The sequence below is a fragment of the Perissodus microlepis genome, chromosome 13 (genome assembly GCF_051167445.1).
Source record: "Perissodus microlepis isolate ML-2025 ecotype Zambia chromosome 13, ASM5116744v1, whole genome shotgun sequence".
Lineage (NCBI taxonomy): Eukaryota > Metazoa > Chordata > Actinopteri > Cichliformes > Cichlidae > Perissodus > Perissodus microlepis.
The window spans coordinates 2,398,120-2,425,803 of record NC_140473.1 but is presented as its reverse complement, the minus strand read 5'-3'; the positions used below and the strand labels follow the sequence as shown (position 1 = coordinate 2,425,803).

Below are 27,684 nucleotides of genomic sequence, written 5' to 3'. Positions count from 1 at the left end.
TGTTGCAGGATGTGAAGAAGCATTAAGCTTGAATAAATGTACAAAAATTGTGAGGATTGCTTATATTTCTAAGATGGGAACAGACCAGTACACAGAGGTTCCCAACAACCAGGGCTAAGATTAGTTGTAGCCTCCATATGCGTCTTTAGGAATCCGCTTTCCAACAACAAAAAAAGCTCTGGTTCTAGAACCAGGCTATCACGTGGATCACATTTTCCATGTATTTTATCCCTGCATTAAAAGCTGTGCAGGAACAAAGAAACAAGAAGATATCCTTTGTGCTGTTTTCCTGTGAGTTCTTCTTGGAAATATTTTCCTCAGTCCAGCAGTCCATTATGAGTCTCAAAGTTTTGATGTCTGAGGTTCACTTTAGGGAATCAACTAATGATTCACAGTTAAAAATCACGCATCAAACGCCAAAGTTTGGAATGTGCCTCTACAGGAGATTTGATTTGGTTTATGTTAGTAATGAAAGTGTTGTTTTTTGTTTTTTAACCATTAGTGAGGTGAGTGTTAGAGTCTGCACATCAGCTGCATATGTTTTACAGACACTGCTTTTACATAAGCCAGTATACAAGTGAAGTAAACCAAATACAATTTGTTGTGGGACTGCACAACAAAATTGCAATTTACATCTCCAAGTACACTAGGACCTAGTCTGCTATATATATAATATCAATTTGAATATTAATTAAATGATAATTAATATTTAGACTGGTCAAGCAATACAACATGTGTATCATTTAGTGTAGAGAGAGAAAAAACTAGTAATGTTAGATATAATAATTATTGTATATGTTATTATATGTTCTATATATTATTCTTTAACCTACACAGTGTGTGTGTGTTGTTGGGGGGAACACAGTGTGAAAGTAACAGCTTATTTGATCATGGACAGCACAAAGAGGGGATTTCCAAATCCAGATTTATCCAGACTACATTTTTTATGACTTGGTCATGGAGCTAATCAAGTGAGAAACACTGAAAGATATAAAAATATTTTAATAATTACTAATCTGGTCTCCATCAGTGCCACCTGCTGAGAGATGACTCAGTTAACATGTGTAATATTTGTGGAACACAGTCTGCTTATTTATTTTAGAGTTTAGTCATTTAAACTGGAAGTCATTATGTTCTTAGAGAGGCCTAACTGGAGAATGTGTGTGGGTGTTGAGGTGGGTCAGTCAGTGTGTGGGTGGGGGCTTCGGTTTGAGTCCCCTGACAAACTTGGGCCCCGAGAAACTCGAAGCAAACGTTCTCGGGGTTAGCGTGTAGACTCCCCCCTCCTGACGTCACGTCTGGAGGCAGGCTGCTCGCGCTGCTGACACCGTTCACCTCCAACGGAGGAACTTTTTGGAGTTCTCGGGCTCTCCTGACTCAAGTCAAACAGGCTGAGAGAAACCCGCTGCAGCCCGCACAGCCTCGGCGCTACAGGGAGACAGAGGAGGGCGACGGGCTCGTCTACAGCCGAGAAACACTTCAACGTTACAATTTCTCTTTAATTTGTCAGGGCTAAGTTAGCTCATTCTGATGGTTGGAATTCCGTATCTACAAGAATATGTTGAGGAATACACACGTTTTTCTTACTCGTAAGAAGTGAGGAGGTTTTTTTTTACAGAACAGAATCTGGACCCTTTCCCCCCCTTGCAAACTTTTATCTTTACTTCTTCATTGTGTGTGGATATGGCTCGGATATATTTGGGGTTTTTCCTTTCCTTTGGGATGTTTCTCTTCACGGTTTGTGTGTCACCGGAGCGGCAGCAGAGCCAGAGCGGCTTCAGGAGGCTGTACGTACTGCAGCCCGGGCCGGGGCCCGGGACGGCCGGAGCCAACGGCGGGGTGCGAGTCAGCTCCATCTCGAGTCTTCACGGCCTGTCGGGGCAACCGCACACGTATAATGTGGAGCTCACAGCCAACTTTGGCGGCCAGGTCCGGAGCCGCAGGATGGGGAAGCAAGCGGCGTCAGCCCCGCAGCAGCAGCAGCCGGCAGTCCGGCAGGAACAGAGCCAGAAGCAACTCCTGAAGCTGTCCGGGTAAGAGACTGGCACCGTGTCAAGAGGGAAACAGGGTTTGCTAGCGGGGACTGGATTTCATAACTTTTTGTAAACTTTTATGTTAAAGCAAATAGTTTAGAAAAGCAGAAAAATGAGACACCTATAGGTTATATTACAGCGCTATCTGAATGGTATGCATAACTTTATTGTGCAATTGTGCATGAAGCGGCTCTCTCCTGTGTACAGGAGCACACCTCAATCATCAGGTGCTGACTTTTGTTTGACGCTATCAGGAGCTGACAGTGTGTATTTGAGTTTGGTTGCTCTCTTAATGCGCAGGTCAAACATCGTCTAACCCGCCTAATGGACCAAGTAGGCCAGTGGATTAAATGATTACCGATGATGTTGCCCAATAAAATTAGCTGGCTGACACACGACTCTTCAGACAGCGACAGATAACAGTAACTGAGACTATTTTCAGAGTTAGAATGTGACTGAATCCGTGCTGCACTTTGTTACTCTAAGTGTAGGCTTGCGTTGTTGCAAAGGCTTAGTATCCTCTTGAAATATCCACACAGGTGTGTTTCTTCCAGTCATGCCTTGTTAGGTCTCTCCTCTTCAGGGTGAAGTTGACTGACCCTGCTCCTGTTAGTTTGCTTTACCCGCAACAGCAGACAAGTTGCACTTTCTCATCATTCTTATTGGCAGCGACCTCATATAATTTCTTTGTGACTCTTTAATCAAGGTTGTAAAGGTTGTTATTGAATAACAATACTAAATAAGAACAAGAGTTGTCTTAGCTACACTAGACCTACTCATTTGTATTAACTGTTTAATAGGTCACGATCAGTTTAAATGAATTTCAGGTAAGTTGTAGTACAGTATTTATCCACAGTAATTTGTATTTGGTGGTATGGCACTCTTCATTGACTTGCCTGCTATTACAGCTGAATATCTGGGTTGCATCCAAGGAGAAGAGCATTAGCACAGAACAGAGCAGGCACCACTTACAACAGTGATGACACTGATTATGTCTGAACCAGCAGGAAATGGAAGAGGGGGTTGGAAAGTGGCTTGCACATTCAAAGCAACTATGGCCAGGCTAAAGCTGCCTAAATAGCATGCACTATGAGATTTACCAGTTGTAGAAGGGTATCAGCTGAGCAAACACTGAATGTGGAGATCTGAGATTGTGGCTGAGTTTGACTTCTCGGCCTGCCTGCACTAATGATGCAGTATTCCAACAGAATCACAAAGCAATTTTGTAGTAATTGTTTTTCAGTATAAAACTGACACAACTAAAGGTACAATGAACATACATGTTTGTATGGTGTTGAGCATGTGCTGCAAGAGCAGATTCAATGCTACTTGGGGTGGCTGTAGCTGAGGAGGTAGAGCAGGTTGGTGGTTTGATCCCAGGCTGCTCTGCAGGCCAAATATCCGTTGTTTTCTGATACATCCACTGGAGTGTAAATGTTAGATAGAAAGCACTTAAGCATAGAAAGAAGTGAATGTGTGACTAAGGCATGTAGTAAAGTGAGTGCTCAGGTAGACTAGAAAAGCCCAATACTGTATGAGAACCAGTCCATTTGCTGTATCTTAGTATTGACACTCCAAGTTTCTCTTACAAATCTTTTCCTTCATGTGCTGTTTTGATGGTGGTAGAGACATAGAGGCAATTCCTTAATTACTATTTGAAAACGGTAAATGAACTCGTTCTTATAAAGCGCTTTTCTACTCTATGTGAGCATTCAAAGTGCTTTTCACAACTTGTACATTCATAGGTGACCTGCAACAGCCTCCGTGAGGTTTCGGTGGGTTTGGGATCTGCTAACCATGAAGGCCAGAAGCCACAAGCTAGCAGTCTTATTATGAGCAAAAAAATCAAAGCAGTTATTCAGAAAATTTTGGAGACCGGTGAAAAAGAGAAAAGGTCCTGATGTAAGTAATGGACATTTGTTTTGTGATATAAATCTGTTGTTCCTGGTATTGTTTTGTAAGGTTAACTATATGAGCTCATAGTGGATGTACAGTCACCTTCACAGGTAACTATTTGTAGCTCTTCCCAGTACCAGAGAAATTGATTTTCAGTTTTTTATTAGTGAGGGAAGATCCTGTGACCCACTGCTGTTTAGGAGAAATAAAATGTAAAGTTGAATATTTTTTAATGAAAATTATATTTCGTATTAATGAAAAGTTGTTTTTTGTTTGTATATGCCGTCAATTAGAGTTCTTAGAGAAAAACTCAGAATCTACAAAAAATCAGTATTCACACAGTGAATAGTCAGCAAAAAATTGGAAATTGGATTTGGTTAAAAGAAATACACTTGGTGGCTCTCTAGTAAACAGTCCTTCTAAGGGGTACCTATACAGGTACCTATAGGTACAGGAGGTGGCTGATGGCCATTACATGATGCCTACCTCTGTATCCACTCTTAGTGATGAGCTGGCTTAGTTCTATGCAGAACAGCAGTGGGCCATCAAGTCACCATCAAGTGTGTATATTCCAAGCTTGATGGTGACTTGTGTGATTGCCTTGGAATCAGTGTTGTTTTCCACAGTTCCACTGAACACCTGATGAATGTTTTTAACACAAGCTCTCCAGGATCCACGTGCAGGGCATTGAGTCGTAGGGTTTCTTGGAGCCAATTCAAATCAGGTGTTAAAGTTCTGCTGTATTGCTCTATCAACCAATTACTGGTGCTTTGACACACTGCAATTACTTCCATTGCCCTTCTGAGCTGTGCCCTGGTGTTGATCTGGAGTCTCTTTGTCGGATGTCTGCTATTGTGATGTTGACCACTTCTTGTTCTGGGAGGTTGCTGTGGTCTGCTCCTAGGTCCACCAAGCACTTTGTGTTGGTCGTGTGTAATGCCTTTCTCACAGATATTCTTCCAGTGTTGGTCAGTTTCAGTTCTAGCTGGGTCTGCCTTTTTGTACAACTTGTTGTACCTCTTATTCATTCAGGACCCGTCTCTCATTTTGATTCTCATCAGAATCTCGTGATTCTGGCTTCCAGGCTTCTTCTCCATGTCAGAGCATTCTCATCATCCATTCTTGATTTTATACCCAGGTGCTTCTAAGATTACTGTCAGTGAAACCTGAGCGCTCACTTTCCGTGCTGCATTCATGTCTGCCAACATCTGTTCTGATTGGACTTTGCTAGTGAGCAAGGGGAGTTGTGCCCTTGGATGTGCTTCTCATAATACCTCATATTGTTGTCATTCTTTGTCCGGATAAAACTGTGGGTCTTTGTGGACTGGGTCTAATTAGTCTGCACCATGACTGATGGCCTTTTAATGGTTGACTCCTGGGGCTGATTTAGCATGAACAACAAAATGTTCATACATTTATGTAGACCCTGCCCATTTCTGTGTGGGGATTTTTAAGTAGTGCCATCTAAATGGGACCTGGATGTGGTCTGTATCTTATTTTCCAAAGGACAGTGTTCTTGTTATTCACCGAGTACCAGGATATTGTAGGGTCTTGACCTTAGAAAGCACTTTGAGGCCACTGTTATTGTGATTTGCTGTTATATAAATAACATTGAACTGATTTGAATTGAAATGAAATTGATCTCTAGAGTGTAGTACCAAATCTTAACATTTTTTACTACAACACACAAAATGAGTGACAAATTAACCTGTAAGAACATCCATCCAGTACAGGGTAGCAGGGGGTTGGAGTCTGTCCCGGCTGTCACTTGGTGACAGTGACAGGATCCACAGTGGTGAAAAAAACAAATGTCCCTCTTTTGACGTTGAAGCTAGCAACAGGTTGCACTAAACATGGCTTTATTTTGGACAGGACAGTAGAACAGACAGGAAAGCAGGGAGGGAGTGCAAGGGAAACAACACACGGGAAAAAGCCCAGGGCAAATTCAAGCCTGGGCCCCTGCAGTAGTCTTCCAGCAGAAGGTTTTTACAGGCTGTAAAAAGATAATTCATCCAGTCTTTCAGAAAACAGTTTGCAAGGGTATCACCACTCTGTGAAAGATTGTAAGTGCAAACAACATAAAACTGAAAAGCATTTAGGGATTTCATGTCTTTTAGTGAAACTGAAGAAATCTTTATGTGCAAGGGACAAGAATGAAAATCAGCACTGGAGGATCTTTAGACAACAGGCAGAAAATTAGAGGTAACTGGAAGTTGTTATCAGTGTAAAATATCCATCTTCTATGGTGGTATTGATGGTTTGGGGGTCATTAGGACAGATGCTGCCATCTGTACAGTGTCTCTTTCAGGGAAGGACTTTTAACAGGACACTGCCAAAACCACATTCTGCGTGCATTCCAGCAGCTTGGTGTGTGAACTGAACTTCAGGTAATCAGTAAAGTCAAACCACAGTTTGAAAAGCAGATCTGTGAATTAAACAACAAAACGTTGCACAAATACATGCAAAGTAACCTACAACGTTAAGCTTGCGTGTTTCCAGCCAAGCATGAGTCATTAAAACTGCAGACCAGTGGCTGAAGGAGCTGATTTCAATCTGTTTGTTTGTTGGCTTAAACATGTAGAGTAGTTTAGTTGTGTCCTCAGGAATCTTTGGTTAGAATGAAAAGAGGGAAAGCGACCAGTACGGGAACACAAATCCACCAGTCTGTGTGTGGTCTCGCCGCCTGGCTTTCAGCTGCTCACTCTGTGGCCTGGCAAAATGTTGGGATGTGTAATCAGTGAATAAAATTCAGCTGTGAATTTCTGTCACCCCTACCAAAAGGAAAAGAGTCTGAATTTTTACCAGAATACACAAGGCTGCAAGTGTGTGTCAAAGTACGAAGTGTCTCCATAACCTGATTTGGTTACAAAATAAGTCTGTAAGTGTGTTTCTGTTCCCGCAGTTATAATTTACAGTATGCTTTTCCTGGTGAACGCCTTGTTCCTGTGCTATACATGAGTGTGTGTTGATAGATTTGAAAACCGTTTTTGACTAAATTATGGGGAAGAATAGACTAATGCTTAAGCAGAGCTCTTTCAGAGCTGACTCATATGTTGGAGCTTCTTAAGAGCGCATGAAAACCCCTCCCCCATTCTCTGGGGTCAACTACTGCAAAGAGTGGTTATAGTTTTCACACACATTAGTCTGCAATCACTGACAATGTGATGCAAGGCAGTATGTGTGAATGGGTCGGGACTTTTCAGCTGAACTTTAAAACCCTCTGCTGTCCTCGATGGCTACGTCTCCCTCAGAGGAGGGAAAAGAGTGTGAAAAAAGAATAAGAGATCACAAACCTCCATCTCATCCTATCCCTGTGACTCCTCTGTATGTCCTCCTTCACTACATCCTCTGAGATCTTCCTTTTTTCTCCTGCCTGGCACTTCCATATTCAAAATTCTTGTCCAGTATAACCAGTATACCCCTCATTCCAAACCATCTTAACCTTGCCTGTTTAACTTTGCTGAACCTGAGCTGTTCATCTGATGTACTCGTATCTAATCCTGTCGCTTCTACTCACTCACAAAGGAAATCTTAACATCTTCAACTCTACCACCTCCAGCTTGGCCTCCTGTTGTTTTGTCAGTGCCACCAACTCCAAAACATACATAACAACAGGTCTTATTACCATCTTGTAAATCTTCCTGTTCCCCTTTGCTGCTGTCCTTATGTCAAAAATCAGCTGAGACTCGTCTTGGCCCACTCCACCCTGCCTGCACTCTTTTAACCTCTGGGTAATTTAACTCATCTACCTTGACTATCTCTATTCCTTAAATGTTCATCTTTCCATCTGTCTTTAAAACTCTTTCTTTGGCATACACCTACCCTCCCAGTTCTCTTGTCTACTTTCTTCATCTCCCCACTTTTTTTCCTAATCATTTAATTTGGATACTTTCCTACACTTCTTCATTCCACTACCACCTCTTCTTATCCTCTTTTCTCTGTCCAGAGGATATATCGAACACCTTCTTGACAGTTTCCTTCAGCACTGAAGCTGCACTCTCCATGTCATCTGGTATCTCTTCCCTGGATACTAGAGACGAGTTATCAGTGAAGAGTTACCCCATGACTGTCACGGGAACTGCTCTTGCTCTGAAATCCCAGCGTCTCCTCCATGCCTCCTCTGGGATTCCCGCAGAACTGCTAACACAGTCAGCTGGAAAAGACTCTCCATTGCCAAGGAGAAAAACTAACACTTGCAAAATAAAAAAAGACATGTCACCTTCACATAATACACAACAGGCAAATAAATCTCATCAGCTGTTTTATTGGTATTGACGTAATTGCGTGATTTTCAGTAAAAAAACAAAAAACAAAGATCGACACTGCACACTCATAGACTGGAGTGACCTCAGTGCAGATATTTTTTGGGCCCTTTCTGCCACGTCATCCCTGAGCAAACACACTATCTCACTCTCTCCCAACAAATTGTTGCATTGATGTCAACAGGTTCAAATACATTTTCCACAAATGACAGAAAGCGAGGTCAGGAAGTACAAATTATTTCCTAGTTGCAGGATAGTCGTCAGTTACAGCAAGATGATGTATGCAGTTAGTTAGCAGAGAGAGGGATGTAAACAGCCTAGAAGACTGACTGACTTTGGAAATGTTCCTTCACAGTAAAGAGATCAGAGTTGTGCCATTTGTTGGCCTCATTTCTTCTGTTCATAGAATTACTGTAGTCTGGTCCAAATATCTGAAAGTAGCAGTTAAGGTAGTGAAAACATCATTGTTAATTAATACACTCAATTTGTTACTATGGCAGTTAGCTTGTGCAGTCTTATTGTCCTGCTATGTCATATCGTCTGTGATGATAGAACAGAGATATGGTGTCTATCTCCTGTCTATCTCTGAGTTCCTATAAGTTTAAAGTCAGCATTATTTATGACACGTACCTTTAAAACGTTATAAAACACAAAAAACATGAGGTTTTTTCTATGAAATTATTGCAGTTTTTTTTCTAAAATGTCTTTTTTATTTTTCTTTAAAACCCTAATAGCTTTAGGGTAAGGATTACTTATCGTCAGTCAAGACTTGCACCTCAAAGGGTGAATAGTAATTCATCTGTGTATGAAATTACAGCAAATAACTTGTGACAGCTGTCAAATATATATGGCTCAGTGCAGTTTGATCCTGTTTTGAACAGACCCGTGTCTTACAAGCTTCTGCCATGTGTCTCAAACTCCCCAAGAGGTTAAGACTAACTTCATCACCTAACCACTCTCTTTGTTGATGATGTTTGTTGGAAACTCTAGCTGATCCAGTTCCTACAGTTTGACTTAACCAAGTCTGTGTGAATCTTTTTAAGATTCAAGTTCGCTTTTTAAGTGTAACAAACTTACCACAATAAACACTGTTTTACACACAATTCTTGCCTTTCCAGTCATACTGGAAAGGCAAAAACCCATCTCCATAGAGACTGTGTCAGCTTCCAAAAAGACAAAAAACAAACTAAAAACCAGCAACAAACAACTTAAACATAAACAATCAAAAAGAAAGAACAATACAGTATCCACATCTGAACCAAAGAGTAAAACAGTGAAATGTGGATTATTAAATATTAGGTCTCTCTCCTCCAAGTCTCTGTTAGTACATGACTTAATAATTGATCAACAAATTGATTTACTCTGCCTTACAGAAACCTGGTTGCAGCAGGATGATTATGTTAGTTTAAATGAATCAACACCCCCGAGTCATTCTAACTACCAGAAACCTCGAAGCACAGGTCGAGGGGGCGGTGTGGCAGCAATTTTTCACACCAGCCTATTAATTAATGAAAGACCAAGACAGACTTTTAATTCATTTGAAAGCCTGATGCTTAACATTGTCCACCCCAGCTGTGAAACTCAGAAACCAGTCTTACTTGTTACCATCTATCGTCCACCTGGGCCTTACACAGAGTTTCTGTCTGATTTCTCAGACTTTATATCTAATTTAGTTCTGAGCTCAAATAAAATAATTATTGTGGGTGATTTTAACATCCATGTAGATGCTAAAAATGACAGCCTCAACGTGGCATTTAGTCTGTTATTAGACTCAATTGGCTTCTCTCAAAATGTAAAAGAACCCACCCACCACTTTAATCACACTCTAGATCTTGTTTTAACATATGGCATAGAAACTGAACATTTAACAGTGTTTCCTGAAAACCCTCTCCTGTCTGATCATTTCCTGATAACATTTACATTTACAATAATTGATTACACAGCGGTGGAGAGTAGATTTTTATCAAAGTAGATGTCTTTCTGAAAGCGCTGTAACTAAGTTTAAGAATATAATCCACCCACTGTTATCATCTTCAATGCCCTGTACCAACACAGAGCAGAGCAGCTATCTGAACGCTACCCCAACAGAGGTTGATTATCTTGTTAATAATTTCACCTCCTCACTACGTACGACTCTGGATACTGTAGCTCCAGTGAAAACTAAGGTCTCTAATCAGAAGTACCTGACTCCGTGGTATAATTCTCAAACACGTACCCTAAAGCAGATGACTCGTAATCTGGAGAGGAAATGGCGTGTCACAAATTTAGAGGATCATCATTTAGCCTGGAGAAATAGTTTGCTGCTTTATAAGAAAGCCCTCCGCAAAGCCAGAACATCTTACTATTCATCACTGATTGAAGAAAATAAGAACAACCCCAGGTTTCTCTTCAGCTCTGTAGCCAGGCTGACAAAGAGTCAGAGCTCTGTTGAGCCAACCATCCCTTTAACGTTAACTAGTAATGACTTCATGAACTTCTTCACAAATAAAATTTTTATCATTAGAGAAAAAATTACCAGTAATCATCCCACAGATGTAATATTATCTACAGCTACTCTTAGTACCATTGATGTTAAGTTAGACTCTTTTTCTCCAATTGATCTTTCTGAGTTAACTTCAATAATTACTTCCTCCAAACCATCAACGTGTCTTTTAGACCCCATTCCTACAAAACTGCTCAAAGAAGTCCTGCCATTGATTAATTCTTCGATCTTAAATATGATCAACCTATCTCTAATGGTCGGCTATGTACCACAGGCCTTCAAGCTGGCTGTGGTTAAACCTTTACTCAAAAAGCCATCTCTAGACCCAGCAGTCTTAGCTAATTATAGGCCAATCTCCAACCTTCCTTTCATATCAAACATCCTTGAAAGAGTAGTTGTCAAACAGCTAACAGATCATCTGCAGAGGAATGGTTTATTTGAAGAGTTTCAGTCAGGTTTCAGAGCTCATCACAGCACAGAAACAGCTTTAGTGAAGGTTACAAATGATCTTCTTATGGCCTCTGACAGTGGACTCATCTCTGTGCTTGTCCTGCTAGACCTCAGTGCAGCGTTCGATACCGTCGACCATAATATCCTATTAGAGCGATTAGAACATGCTGTAGGTATTACAGGTACTGCACTGCAGTGGTTTGTATCATATCTATCTAATAGACTCCAATTTGTGCATGTAAATGGAGAGTCCTCTTCACACACTGAGGTTAATTATGGAGTTCCACAGGGTTCAGTGCTAGGACCAATTCTGTTTACATTATACATGCTTCCCTTAGGCAGCATCATTAGAAGACATAGCATACATTTTCACTGCTATGCAGATGACACCCAGCTCTATCTGTCCATGAAGCCAGATAACACACACCAATTAGTTAAACTGCAGGAATGTCTTAAAGACATAAAGACCTGGATGGCCGCTAACTTTCTGCTTCTTAATTCAGATAAAACTGAGGTTATTGTACTCGGCCCTGAAAATCTTAGAAATATGGTATCTAACCAGATTCATACTCTGGATGGCATTACCTTGGCCTCCAGTAACGCTGTGAGGAACCTTGGAGTCATTTTTGACCAGGACATGTCCTTCAACGCACATATTAAACAAATATGTAAGACTGCTTTCTTCCATTTGCGCAACATCTCTAAAATTAGAAATATCCTGTCTCAGAGTGACGCTGAAAAACTAGTTCATGCATTTATTACTTCCAGGCTGGACTACTGTAATTCATTATTATCAGGAAGTCCAAAAAACTCACTGAAAAGCCTTCAGCTAATCCAAAATGCTGCAGCAAGAGTCCTGACAGGGACTAGAAAGAGAGAGCATATTTCTCCTGTTTTGGCTTCCCTTCATTGGCTTCCTGTTAAATCCAGAATTGAATTCAAAATCCTGCTCCTCACATACAAGGTCTTAAATAATCAGGCCCCATCTTATCTTAATGACCTTGTAGTACCATATCACCCTATTAGAGCACTTCGCTCTCGCTCTGCAGGCCTACTTGTTGTTCCTAGAGTATTTAAAAGTAGAATGGGAGGCAGAGCCTTCAGTTTTCAGGCCCCTCTTCTGTGGAACCAGCTTCCAGTTTGGATTCGGGAGACAGAAACTATCTCTACTTTTAAGATTAGGCTTCAAACTTTCCTTTTTGCTAAAGCATATAGTTAGGGCTGGACCAGGTGACCCTGAATCCTCCCTTAGTTATGCTGCAATAGACGTAGGCTGCCGGGGGATTCCCATGATGCATTGAGTTTTTCCTTTCCAGTCACCTTTCTCACTCACTATGTATTAATAGACCTCTCTGCATTGAATCATATCTGTTATTAACCTCTGTCTCTCTTCCGCAGCATGTCTTTTATCCTGTCTTCCTTCTCTCACCCCAACCGGTCGCAGCAGATGGCCGCCCCTCCCTGAGCCTGGTTCTGCCGGAGGTTTCTTCCTGTTAAAAGGGAGTTTTTCCTTCCCACTGTCGCCAAAGTGCTTGGTCATAGGGGGTCATATGATTGTTGGGTTTTTCTCTGTATCTATGAAGCGCCTTGAGGCGACTTTTGTTGTGATTTGGCGCTATATAAATAAAATTGAATTGAATTGAATTGAACTTAATGTCACGAGGCCAAACCACATCTCAAGCCCTCTGTGAGCATTCAAGTCTGGAAAACGTCTGCCTAACTATGATGGAACATGTACATGAAGATCAAACTTTTAGGTGTTAAAAATTCAAATAAAGATTAATATGTTCCATTTCTTTATTTAAATCTGACGCTGAAGAAATTTGAAGACAAGACCAGACTGCCAAATTACACACGTGTTTAGGTGCAAGAATGTAGAAAAAGAGGTGATGCTGGGATAGCATCAAGTTATGTGCCAGCATGTACGTTAACTGGCTTTCTATGGTTCTAGTTGTTTTATCTGCCTTTTCTTGTTTGGTGTTTGCAGGGTGAATGTCTGCGGAGGGCAGTGCTGTCACGGCTGGAGTAAATCTCAGGGATCACAGCGGTGCACGATGCGTAAGTTTGCACTAAACACCTTTCAGCACAACAGCACCTTTACATTAAAACTGCTACTCCAGGCTACGTAAGAGCACTAGATGCCGTGTTGCAACTGTCTCTCATTCTTCTTCTGGTTCGGCTCCTGCAGAAGTTCTAAAATCATTTTCTTTCACAAAAATGGGATACTTAACAAAGCAAAAACTGATGTTCTGTAATTATGTAGTTGGGCATTGTGTAGATGAACTACAGATGGGCAACATTTTAAAATGTCCAGTATAAAGTGTGTTTTTCCTACGTATACTCAGAGTTATGAAAATATACCCATTTGCAGTGTTAGAAAAAGTCACCAGAAAAGCTTCAGGGTATCTTGACATGGATTCTTTGATTAAATGGAGCTCTGGCGTAAAATAATACCATTATTCTAAAAGATATTCCCTCATTTGGTGCTTTGATGGTATAAACAATTGTGTGGTCGTGGAACGTGGCCAGGAAAGAAATCGAAACCACTCCCTGATGAGCAAGTACTTGGTGGTAGCGAGGAAGATCTCCCAGTTAACAGTGTGCCTTGTATTTTTTTCCCATATCGCTAGTCAGTTGCAGCAGCTCCCATTGTTGTTTCCATCCATCCATGCATTGTTTTTCCTCTGCAATCCTCTCCATCTTTTATCTGCCGGCTTCTCGTTTAATTCTTTTCCCAAGGAGAACATGCGTCTCGTGAATGAGTCATAGTGTCTGGATGTTTTACATTTTTAAATTGCTGTCTGCAGAGTCATGAGGAGGTTATGATAGGGCTTTGGAGCGTGATGTCACGGGGGTGGGCGTGGAAGGGATTTTGGCCCGATCCGCCATTTTGGGGGTCTAAGTGAAAAAGGAGCGAAAGCATAGCCATGGTTCGTTCTTGCTGTGTGGTCCGCTGCAATGTTCGATCGCACGACCGGCAAGAGAATAAGCTTGAAAAGGGTTTGTCTTTTCATTGTTTCCCAACCTGGAAGCAACATGAGGCAGCTCGTGTATCGATGTTACCAAACGAAGGCGTCTAGCCTGGATAGCAGCTGTGAGACGAGCTGATATCCAGTTCTCTTCCATCTCCAAATATCTGTTGGTGCTCCAGACATTTTCATTCCGGTAAGTTCTAAATATGTTCATATCACTCTTTATAGCCTATTAGTTTTATTTTCGATGCGCTCTGAGCTCATAGCAAATTAGAACAAACATCCTACTGAGTGATTTTGCAGAACTACCTTCTATTTATAGAGTTGCTAATTATTTGGCATTATTGCAGCAAACCAGCCTATGAAATGGATGGCACATCATGACTGGGTTCCAGCGCTACACAAGGGACCTGCTTCAAACATACCACCATGCCAATCAGATTACTTCTTCCATGTGAGGGTGAAGAGGTGACCCTTCTGGATAAGATGGTGAAGGTTTGCTGCGTTTGTTGAACAGTGTGGTAGTAAAACCAGGGAACAATGAAACTTGCTCCTGTTAAATATTCTTAAGTCTTTTGCTGTATAAATAGCGGTATTTTTTCAAAAGATACAGTAAATAAAGTAATGTTAGTAGTGGGTGATATCATGTAAACACTGTCATGATTTTGTGTAAACATTTTGTCATTTGTAAACTATAAATGACTGGATTCTACACTGTAACGGATGTGATTCTATAAAGTGGTTTTAATAAAAAAAAAAAGAGCAAAAAGTAGTTTGTTCTTTGTTCAACTTTTGAACAGTGGGACTCAGTCAGTACATATTCAGTAAATGCTAATTATTTACACGGCAGTGCACTACAGGCATAAATCTAGACCCCTAGATAAAACATTATGGCATTATAGCAGTGACAACTCCTCCACAGTAGCAGGTGGGATTTTTCTTTTTTGAGGCTCCTTTGACCTTTCATTACGGATGGTCTGTTTATGTTTTGATCAAGAGCCTTTTTTTGGGCAGCTGAAGAGGAGAAGTCTATCTTATGGCCAACCTCTGGCTGTATCTTGGTCACATTACCCAGCAAAACCCAGTATGCAGGTTCATCTGTAACAGTCCTTGTGCCACAGATCAACACTGTTGCTTCTACTTTAAACAGAAGAGCAGTGACATGGGTGCAGGTCTCTACGACTCCGGCCTTACAGGTGCAGTGGGCGGCTTCAACCTTCCCTGTGATGCTCACAGTGACCCGCGGCTGCAATGCTGGTTCATTCAGTCCTTGAGAGTGCAGTACCTGAAACACACATAAAGTCCTTTTAAGACAAGAACTATGAGCCAAGGCCGACATAAATGTGTTTTATCTACTTTATCATAAATGTAACAAAGTGTTTAGAAAGTCAGCACATACGTGTAATTTTTCATTTCTTTATGTGTCCATCTATAGAACGCTGCATGATATATTCTAAATCTGCCTGTTCTCTGTCAGAAACCTGCCTGCAGAAAATGAACCTAAAGTATGTAATGCAAGGATGTCATCACTTTAGAGATGGAGAAAGCATAAAGTGACAATTACGAATCACTTAATATGATAAGGAGATTCTGCAGGTCATTAATCAATGTATAAAATTAAAATAAAATGTATTTTTAGTGACACAAGATACAAATATGGAAGCAAGATGTATAATTAGGATTATTTATAATAAACATTAATAAATCATTGCAATTTCTTTAACCATAGAGAATAACTAAATCCTTCAGGACAATGTCACATCAATGCACTGAACTCACTATGTTATCCACCTAACAGCCTCCACATGTTATCACTGTAATTTCCCCTCATGAATGAATTTATGCTGCACTAATGTGAATGTTTGCAGGGAAATCAAACGCATTTTACTCGCAGTGCTCGAGCTGACTTACCTTTGTTTGAATGACGACTTGTACGCGCTGATTCCACAGATAAGGTACGAAATATATCAGGCTACGTCAATAGCGGTTGGTCTTCAGGGTTTCTACTCCACGGCCGTGTTTCATACGGGTCCACATTTCCAATGCACGCTATTTTCTGCAAGAACCGCCGCTTCGCCTCTGAACGAAATCGGTCTCTATACAGTCCATTCTCTTTTGAGCTGCTTTTAAGCATCTTGTAATCGTCGTTCCAACACAGTGTGTTTGTTTTGATTCGTAGACCCCGAAAATGGTGACGCGCTCCCACAATGCATTGCGGCGTGACGTCAACTCCAAAGCCCTATTGTACCGTCCAACTGGGGAGAACATGAGTCAGAGTGAAAGAGAAACAGATTTGAAATGGACTGTGTCTCTTGGCTCAGAAACATTGTTCAGGCCATTTTCTTATTTGGATAACTCACTTGCTATTCAGGAAGTAAACAGCTTTTCTCCAGTGTTGTGCCCATCAGTTGTAGTTGGGAAAGAAGGGAGAAAGAAGGTTGTTTTCTCTGTAGAGCATCGCCACGTGGTCCCGTTGAACGGCTCTCCCTGTGTTTGCCTCTGGCTTCCTTTAAAACATACTGTCAAAGCTTCTGCTTTTTGACAAAACAGACAACGTGTCTTTTGGCAGCAGTGGATTACCTATGAAGCTTTGACAACTCATCATTTTTCAAAGTGCAATGCTACTGTTGTGGGGGGCTGTGGTCCCTAACCCTTTTCTTAACCCTGACCTTTAAGTGCCTACAACTATTTGTTAGTGCCTAAAACTAAAACGCAAGTTAAAGCAAAATAAAAAATATATAAATAAATAGAAACTAATCAATAAAAATGGGAAAGTTTTTCTATCAGCAGCCAGCATTGCTGTGGTCCAGATGTTTAAAGAGCAGTTGTGCTTAATGGTGAGACGTTGGCAGCATGTGACAAATGGCCTTACGTGACATGCTGAGATGAGAATTCATGACAACCGCAATCAGGATTTTTTTTCTTAAGTATTTTTATTAATCTTTAGGCATGAAAAGATTAATAAAATACTTAAGAAAAAATCCTGATTGAGGTTATCATAATTCATGCATGAAAGGGTTAAATAACAATAATTACAATGAAACACGTCATACATCTATAGTAACATTAAACGACCAGTGGATGGCAGAGTATGGAGTGACATATTAGTGTCCAATGTAGTGGTTTATGTGCAAGTATACCATCAACACTGACACAAAGACAAGAAAACTGCCTTTGAATAGCTGTCCACTGTAGTGACCACAATGTGAGAAAGGGTTAAATTGACTTTGCAGCCAGTGTCTGCCTCAAGTCTACAACACACGGACATCATTGATGAACACTAGTGGCCTGGTTTTGTTCTACTTTTTTTTTTTTTTTTTTTACAGAACTCTTTTAAATGTTTTACGGTTGAAGTCTAATCTGACCTTTCAGTTCTGGATGTAACCAGTAGTTTGCACCTTGTTGTAAGCCTCTGTATTTCTGCTCATCTCGTGATTGTAGACTCTGGTACATGTGCCTCCTCATGAGCTTTCTTGACTTGGTTAAAAGTTTTTTGTTTTTTTTTATAACCAGGGAAATAATTGTTCGTCATGCACTTCTGTCTTCTGTGTGTCTTCTTTCAGGCCTTTTGGTGTTGCTGAGCTAATCAATGCATTTATTCATTTTTTCCACAATGCACTAGATTGTTGACTTGGCCACTTCTAAAGTTTTTACTGTCTCTCTTATAGGTCTATTTGGGTTTTTCAGCCTTATGATGACATCTCTCACTAACATCTCTTTGAGTCTTTTATTTTAAATTACATTAAAAAGTACAGTAAAAAGCTATAAAACAGCTATAAAATACAACACTTTGAATCAACTAATATTATTCCTGCTTTGTTTGTCATGAAACTGCTGCTTAGTCAGTTGTGCTGTTAATTTTGAACCAATGAAAATGGGCGATTGTTTATAAAAATTGGTGTAATTCTTAAACAGTTCATGCAAAAATATTTTAAAACCCCTTGAATTAAAGCTGAAAGTCAAAGCCACAAAAATTACATCTTTGTCCTAAACATTGTGGAGGGTTCTGTACAAATGACGCTTGACAGCACAGAGAGATTAACTATAATGAGACAAAATGCTGGTGTAAATGTAGAAGAGAGTTGCTCTAAAGAGAACTTTGTATTGTCTGTATTGTATTGTGGACTCTTGTTGGAAAACTTCTGCATTTAACTTCACAGCTGCCACACAAAACAAACCCAAGTTGGATGCAACACCTCCTGGTTGCCTGTGTCAGAGAGACTAATGCTAACTTTTGTTGATTGTGGATGTGGATCTACCCAAATCCATCTGCTTCCCCTTTGCTAATTAAAATGACTGAACCAGACCCATCCACAGTGTTTGGGCTGTTTGTGCCCAAACACTGTTAAAAAACATAAAAAACAGATCAGATCTTAATGGGGAAACAATCATGCTGGATATCTATACTGATACAGACTAAGTAATGTGAAAGGAGTGAAAGGATACCAAACACAAATTGTCTGATGAAAATGATCAACCTACAGAGGGCTGAATTCAAAGACACCTAAAAAATCTTCCATTGGATTTAGGTAAGATGAGCATGGGACCAGACCATGGCATCACTTCCTTAATCCTCCAGGAACTGCCTGCATTCTCATGCCACATGAGACAAGGCATTTTCATACACCAGGAGGAAACCAGGACCTACTGCACTAGCGTAAGGTTTGACCCTGGGTCCCAGGATTTTATCTTAATATGTAATGGCAGTCAGGGTGCCGTTGACTAGCCTGTAGAGGTCTTTGTGGCTCTCAGTGGAGATGCCTCCCCAGACCGTTACTGACCCACCACCAAAACAGTCATGCTGAATGATGCTGCAGGCAGCATAACTTTCTCCACACCTTTTCATATCTTACACATGTGCTCAGGGCGAGCCTGCTCTCATCTGTAAAAAGCACAGGGTGGTGGACCTGCCAACTCTGGTGTTTCATGTCCAATGCCAGTCTTGCTCTACCGTCCCGGGCAGGGAGCACAGGGCCTACAAGAGGGCTGCAGGACACCCTCATGAAGTCTGTTTCTGATTGGAGTCACACCAGTCGCCTGTTAGAAGTCAATTTGTAAGGACAGGGTTCAAAACATTCCTTCTTGCACAAAGGAGCAGATAACAGTCCTTGTAATGGGTTAAAAACAGCTCTATGATGCTCTTGAGGCTGTGCTGGGAGGCACAGCACACCTTCTGACAATAGCACATCACACTCCCGTGACCCTGAAAAGGATAAGCAGAAGAGAATGGTTGGATGGATCCCCTCTTTTGATACAGTTTGAGGAAAAAAAGTACTGTTTTTGGTGATAGCCAAAACATTAATGATGAGTTTTTAAAAATCATGTTATTGCTTTTTTATTAGTTAAAATTTCAAGTAACTATAAGGAAAATTTGAAGGTTGACTTTGAATAAAACTAAGAGGACTCATTGCAGTCCTAACTTGATTATGAGATGGATAAAGATGAAAAAATAACATTAAAAAGGTAATTGCTACGAGAGACTTAAATTCATTTTTCCCAGAATGTTTGAGTCCCTATCTCAGGCAGGTTGTTGAGGTCTTTTCAGAAAAAAAAAAGCTTCTGTGATTATACCACCTCACTGAGACTGAATAGAAGGAGATATGGGAGCAGTTCAGGATCCTTTTTAAAGGCACTAGAAAACATATTCTAATCATTTGGAACTGTCACAGTGTTATTATTTCTATTTGTTCAGTGTGCTGTGATGTTGATATTAAAAACAACAACAACAACAATCTTATATCCATAAAATCTGTAGTCCTTGATGGTTTTAAGGACCTCTTGGTCTTCTTCTCCTAGTATCTCATTGAGCTGGCAGCTTTTCTGTTTTGTATAAAAGAAATACTGCAAAAATACTGTATTAATAGGCCCAGGTAGCCACTCGCACCGTACCCAGAATAAGCAGGCGACTCGCTGCCCTGCACTGCATGGTGGTAAAGGGGTATGGCCAAGATGAGTGATGTTGATGTTACCGTCTCTTTAGTACCAGTCTTTAAATTTTTTTTACTGCTTTTATTCCCATCAAAAGGATACAATTTGTTTGCTTGCCAGTGATGTGTCTGCGTTGGGCTTAACAGCTCATATCAGCTTGGACTTGAAGAGTTGCAGCATGTGGGTGGAGAGACTGCTTTTGTTTATACAGGCACAGGAAACACTGCAAACCCACAGCACAATGACCAATAGGGGACATTCCTCTGGTGGTTTGGTATGCAGTCTCTGTAATCTGTTCATAGGAGGTCTCATAATCACATGCTGAAGTTATGATGCAATTGACAAAGCAATAGTTTATCTTTGGATTGATAATACCTACCTCAAAGCAAACTTTGTTTTTCTGCCTGTGCAGGATATTGTAGTTGGTAAGTAGTGATTTGTTTTGCTGTATTTTTTCTCCGTTTCTATACTGAGATAGGCTGTGAGGCATACATTTCCTTCTTTTAGATTTGGAGCAACTGTGGAATACAATTCCCATGTATTAAATACATGGTTTAAATAGTTTGCACCAGCTGAATCAATATTTTTTATAGCTGTGCATGCCTTGTGCAACAGCCACAGTTTATTTGTGGCCAGTAGGGTTGGGTTCAGAGAGGAGGGTCGCTCTTTAGATCGTAGCTTCACATTCTCATTCATATGGCAGATAGGGCGAAAACATTATGCAAATGCCCTCCCACCCCCAAAGCAACCACACAGCAATACGTGTGACATTTAAAGTGTCGCCTCTGGATCTGCTTACTACTCTGTGGCTGAATACAGCCTGTAATGTATGAAGGTATTACGCACCTTTCTTTTAAATTATGGCTTAATTTTCATTTGGAGGCTTCTCCTCTCCTTTCATATTCTGAGCAGGACTATTTATGTCATGTAAATGGAGTTATTTCATGTTAACATGACAAAGAAGCTCTGTGAATGCTTAGAAAAGTGTTACTATTAACACTTTTGGCTGTTAGCTGAATGAAAGTCAGCATTCTGTTTTTGATGTTTGTGTTTGCTCACCTACCTTGTGCAAATTAGCATTGGTTAAATCAATGATGACATATGGAAGACTGCTATGCATTTTAATCTGGCAAAACTATAACTACTGTATGCCAGGTGTCTTACAAAAACAGGGTGATCATTGTAGGTATATACTGTACATCTGAGTGTGCACTGTATACTCAACAAAACAGACTTAGATGCAACAAAGCTACCAAAGCTGGATACATCCGTTTATGTGGTTAACTACAGCTAACCCCATTGCGTATTACTTTACAAAGCTAATGTAGCGTTAGCTTTGTTTTGGTTAACTGTCAGTTAAAATCAACACTGATACTAACATATTACTATCACAGTTCCTATCTGCTGGCAAATTTGTCTGACAAACCCCACTCAGACATAACGTAGTGTTAGAAACCCAGACAAAGCTAGATGTCACATCTTCCCTAAGAGTTTTGTTATATTATCTGATGTTATCTACTCAAGATTGTAATTTTCTGTGCTTGGAATTTATCAGTGTTAGCAGGCACACTAGTGTTAGCTAATACTAGCCATAAAAAAGACAGTTCAGGTTTGGATCCCCGTCCCTTCTTAGTAGGCAGGAAGCTGGCTAACGTTAGCTTGCTTGCTATCTAACAATGTCACTACTAAAAATATTATTATTATATTATATATTATAATATCTGAAGCTACGATTCCTTGTTTTGTTGTTCTTACTGAGAGACTCTGTGTTCTTTAGGGACACTGTTGATGTTATTAATGGAAGGGAAGATGTCATGACTTATTAGTCAGATAATCTAAGAAATTTGTTCTTCAATTTTTATTTTTTAGTGGAAAATCCTTCCACCATCCAACTGAGGCAACTGTAAGAGTCAAGAAAGTTCAATTTAAAAAAAAAATTATGCTATACATTAAAGAAGCCACCAAACAACCATGTAACCCCAATAATTATCAGTCAGGTCCTTGTGTTTTTCCTTGCTTCCAATAAGTGACAGAAATTGGACAAACACGAATGTTGGGTATTTAGTTACTGCTGCAGAGCAGTGTTTCTCTTTGTCTCTTTGGCATTCGTGGCTGACAACATGTGATTCTGCTACACAGGAATCATCTGATTCAGGGGGAATTATCGGGAGACATTCCGATTAGTCTTCCTCTCTGGATGAAAACAAATGTCTGCAGATTATTGAATTGCAAGGCAGAATAGTGCTTTGTCAAGTCTGCTTGAAGTAAACATGTTACGATTACCTCATTCAGAAAATAGCTTTGCAAAATTTTGGAACTGCTTAGTTTACTTTCTGGAAGATAGCAGCCAGACATGAGGGTAAATAGTGGGTACTTGACTTTTTGTTAAAGTATGCTGATAGCAGGTTAAAATGAAATGTATCTGTTGTCATGTTTCTATTGCCTATTAAGACAGAGTGCAACATGTCCGAATGTCCAGAATAAATGGGGCCCTGTTAAAATAAAATCTTGGGGTGAACATTTTTCTTCATTTGTCATTGTGTTTTTATTTTAATGGAAAGGGTTGAGAAAACAGAGTTAAGAAGAATTGTAGGTCTTGATTGCAGTATAAATTCTAATTGACTGATTGCAATACAATACTTTATTAGGAATGTCACAGCATCACTTTACTGCATTTTGATTTCAGGCATGAAGCAAGTAGCAGTAGAGAATTTGTAGCAGCAGAATCTTGGCATTAACTGTTGTGTTCCCTCTCATAAATACTTAATGGCCCAATCAGTATGCATTAACAGAACGCTTGTGGCTTCACTGTAAGAAAATATAAGTGGTGTTTTATTTCAATTAAGACATATTAGATATTTACAAAGATCAAGATAAAATGTTTTTTTTAATTTAAAATGTATAAATAACTATTTTAGCCATTACCCTCTATTCACTCTTCCTATATTTATTGAGGAGTATCTCACAAGCACCCCCTGCTGCACCACTGCAGTGGGCAAGTCCACAGTCATGGAAATGAGGAGTGTTTTCAGGTCTTTTCACACAGGTGATTTCTTCTTCCCACTGATGGAAGGGCTTTCAATTTGTCATTTTTTATTCCCATTTCTGCTTTCAATCGCAGTAGCAGCTAACTGCTCTAGCAGCTTCATCCACTGGAAAAAACCCAAACATACACTCAGCGAGCTGGGGGTATACAAAAATACCCACCTATGCCCACTGCTTCTTAACGAGGGCAACTCCAGATTGGAACAGTCCAGCCTCTCTCCACCAGACTCCAAACTGTGCATTGAGGTGAGCCTGACTGTATCTGATCAGTGTCTCTCGACCTCATGCACCACCAGGACCTCCGCCTTTGACTGCCTCTTGAAATGCTTTGCAACCAAAGCCTCTTCCGGCCCCCCGTGCAGGTGATGGGCCTATAGGAGAGCAAGCTTATGTCTCCTCCATTGGGCTAAGACCTTGCAATCAGGTGCTCTCCCTTAAGATCCACGGGTTGGCACTGGTAACTCTATCCTGGGTAGGATGAACTGGTCCCCTGATAAGGTTCAGTTGTCATATGGGATAACTTTAGCTTTTAACAGAAAAAGTGCTGTTTTAACTTATGGAATATTTCATGTGTCATTTGGCATATTCTTTGATCTCTATTTTCTAAATTTTGAAATTAATATATTGGTAATTGTACCTAGCAGAGGGCAGCCTACAAGTACAAGTCAGCCAAGAGCTAATGAATTGTTCCTTAGCTTTATGAATATCTTTGCCTTTTCCCAAGAAGCATATTGATCTTGCATCTGCTTGAAAAAGTAAAGTGACTGTTCCTTCTGTGTTGAATGTTCATTATATGGTGCTCTTGAAACATGCATGTAGAATTACTTTGTGTTTTTGACAAGTCTATGTGTAAGCAAAGATGTAGCTAATCTGACTACAGTATTAGCTAGCACGTTGTGTTTATCCTGTTTCAGACCAAACAACCATTTATGTTTGTGAACCTGCATTGTCATAAAACCAGGATTTCAGTTTCAGCCAAAACGAAACACTTTGTTACCAGGAATGACTGACCTGACCTGATGAGCAAGGCTGTTTTTACGCGTGAATTTGTAACATTTTCAGAAGAATCATGTCAGGAAATTTTTGAAGGCTGTCCTTCGAACATGTCACATTACACATTAAGTTTGTGTGAGAGATCTGCCTAGATAGCTGATTTGCAATACACACCTGACTTTTAGGTTTGTATACTGGCCCAATCTCTTATGACACAGAATTAAACTTATTGTGGTAGCACTTTGATCTGACTGCACTGAATTAGAGCTGGGCGATATAAGATTTTTTCATATCACGATATGTTTTTTTTCATTTCAGGCGATAACGATATATATCACAATATAAGCCAAATAACTATATTTGTAAGATTTAAATGTGCCGTTGCTCACAAGTAAAATGTGAAATAATCAGCAGCTTGTTTTGATTTAAATATTTATTTCCCATAATAAGTAACAGGGTAGATGTACTTAAGGAACATGAGACTTTTTCAGATAAATAAAGGCAAATATTGCAAACTACACAAAAGGCAGCTGCTAAAGCATTTAAGTTTCAAAATAGAACAAACAAAACAGACTAAATTGTCAATTCCACTTAGAAACAAAATATTAATTCTAAAAATAAATCTTAGTTTGTTTTACAGAAGAACAGACAAAATTGACTAACTTTTGTCAATATCAAATAAACTGAGAACTAAAAGGAAATTCTCAATCTCTCCTTGTTGTATAGCTTAGCTTTTCAAACAGTTTTAACAGTTACTTTAGTCTGACAAAAGCCGAATGACGAATTAGCGCTTCCAGTCAGAGATTGAGCATGCACCGGTTTATTGTATTTCCAGACTTGCTTTCGGCACAATTTACAGTGCGCGCTACTCTGTTTTTTGTCAGACTTGAAATAGCTGAAATACCTTCACACTACGGAACTTCTATGGCTCTTCCGTTCGACAATCTCTCCGGCGTTGGAACCATCATCTGTTTTCTCTTCGGTAACCTTCGGTCACGCTCTCAGTTGGTTTTTCTCTAGTCGGCACACTCATTTCCTCCATTACCTGGGCGGCACGGCGGCTGGCTGCTTCCCAAACAAATACACATGTGCGGCTTGGCACTTGTGCTGTACGTAACAAGTCACCTGACGTGACGCTGCGGCTGTGATTGGTTCGGCTCTGCGCTACTTAATTTGGATTGGCTGTTCTTTTTTTTTTTAAGAGGACAAGAGCGGTGAGGCCTATCGCAATAGTTTAATTTTTCTATAGGGAAAAAGTTATTTCGCAATACACATCGTTATCGTTCTATCGCCCAGCTCTACACTGAATCCTTATGTTCTCAAGTGTATCTTCTAAGACAGACACCTGCAGGGGTTTCCTAGAAAAGGTTGTGTGTTTTCGTACTGACAGGATTCTGTATAGCACAGGGTTGAGCGATTAGGGTACAAACACCATTTGTACCCAGAGATCCCTAGCTGGCTTTGTTCACATGGTAACATGGCTATCAACACCCACTAAACAGCTGTAGGTTAGAATTGCTTTCTGTTAGTGTTACTGTTACATCAAACCAAAGTGCATTTAGTGCATTACGCTGACTTATTCGGATTGTTAATATAACAGGGATTCTTTAGTGTTAGCAGCTGTGGCTACAACCGTAGCTTGCCTCCACCAGTGTGTGAATGCGAGAGTGAATGAATAGTGGCATTGTAAAGCGCTTTGGGTGCCTTGAAAAGCGCTATATAAATCCAATCCATTATTATTATTATTATTATTATTATTATTATTATTGTTGGCCAACAGAAAGATAGGGATTAGAGAGGCCAATAGATTCTCAGCAGACACTCTTATCTGAGCTAATCTAAATTTGAGGGCCAGCAGTGACTCAGATAATGTGGAATTCAATATCTCATATATCGATGTCATATCTTTCCACTGCTACCTGCTTCTGAATTCAGTGAACATCTGTCCCAGCCACATACAAGGTTAAACAGGCTCTAGCACTTACCCATAAAATCTCAGCATTTTTTTTTTCACTTGGGAATTTGTAGTTCCTGCATCAAGGCAGAGACACAAAGAAAGTCATTATGCCTCACAGTTTCTGCCTCTCACCTTGAAACCATACAACATGAAAACAGCAGCACACACAACGAATAATTTCTACTCTTACAGACCCCGGCGAGGATATGAAGGGGCTCTCTGAACACCAGGCCCAGCGTGGTTTGATCAAAAGGGTGAGGACATCAGCATGACTATTTCCTGTCCCCAGCTAACGAGTAAATTACCATCACTTATTCCGTCACTCTTGTCACAGACCGCTGCTCTCATGTAGCTGACCTCAGAGAAAGAGCGAGAGAGAAAACTATTTGCAGAACAGATGGCAGCCTTTGCTCCAGGCCAGTGAGGGGTGGGGGAAATGAAAACTATTTATGCTAGTCAGAAAAGAAAGCAAAAAGCTTCACCCAAACTGGAAAATTAACTGTGGGGTTGTTTCAAAATACTAACATAACTCAACTTCAGAGGAGAAAGGACAGCAATGATGTAATCTGTGAGGTAATCACTTTATAGAAGATGGGTGTAACTCGACTGATATTATATGGTCAAAGCGAGTCCACACTTTTTTGGGCTGTGGTTGTTGGAGTATAAATGTATTGTGGATATCCTGGATTTAGTGCATTTCAGTGCTGCTAAAGTTTGTGCTTAACCTAAAACGATACATCTTTCAACTTTAACTTTTTTAGTGTTAGGGCTAAAATAAGAGTGTTGAAGTAATCAGTATATGTACAGATGATCAGAGCTTGATCACAGAACAATCTGTTGATTTTAAAATAACAGTCTCGTTCATTGCAGCTAAAAGTAAGTCTTGCATTTAATTAAGTTTGGGGTGTGGCTGTCCAGTGTTGTGAAAGACAATTTTAAATCCTTCCACAAGGGGTGACCATAAGGGGGGACTTACATTACTAACTTGCATTGGAGCTTTTCAGACGGTTTGTGAGGGTGAAAGCAAAAGAGTGCTTGCTGTTGCACGGCTGAACAATGTAGAAAGTGTAACAAAGTATTCCCAAAAAAGCGACTTCAAGCTGTATGTCATCAGTGAAACTGCATCATATCCATCATGCAAGGAGGAAATGTGTACAGATCTCACTCAGTATATTAGCATTGTCGTGAGCCATGTGGATGACCACACAGGGTGTATGCTGTCCTTGTTGCAGGAGATGTCTTTCAGCCATCATTTAGTTTCCCTTCATTAATCATTTTCACCAACCTCAAAACTGCCAATTAGTCTAACAAGCTTAGTGAGGAGGTGACACACCCTCAGGGCCCATGGGGAGAAACTCTGGACTCTTTCTGAGTCATTTCTCCTGCTGCTGACACACACACACACACACACACACACACACACACACACACACACACACACACACACACACACAGAAGCAGTAGAATTTTTGACTTTATAGACAGAATTTAATTAAAGTTATTTAGTTTAGGGTTAGAATGTGGAACTAAGGTTTTCTTTTTAAGTTGGGCAGTGAATAGTCAGATGGAGGTCCAGATGTGTGGCTTATCTTCAGTCAGTTTCCTTTGTATGGTTTAACCAAACATATCTATGCATGTATGTGCATGTGTGTTTGAGTACAGTATG

General features: G+C 40.3%; 1 protein-coding gene across 5 annotated transcripts in view; it reads left to right on the top strand.

Moving 5' to 3' along the window:
- The first annotated feature begins 1,313 nt into the window (after positions 1-1,313).
- The window catches only part of ltbp1 (latent transforming growth factor beta binding protein 1), a 135,857-nt gene continuing 109,486 nt past the window's right edge, over positions 1,314-27,684 (top strand). For all 5 annotated transcript variants that reach the window (XM_084949537.1, XM_084949539.1, XM_084949538.1 and 2 more), the window contains exons 1-2: positions 1,314-2,033; positions 13,111-13,181. In XM_084949537.1, coding sequence (XP_084805663.1) covers positions 1,684-2,033; positions 13,111-13,181 — 421 coding nt within the window. In that variant the 5' untranslated portion in view covers positions 1,314-1,683. The remainder of the gene's footprint in view (positions 2,034-13,110; positions 13,182-27,684) is intronic.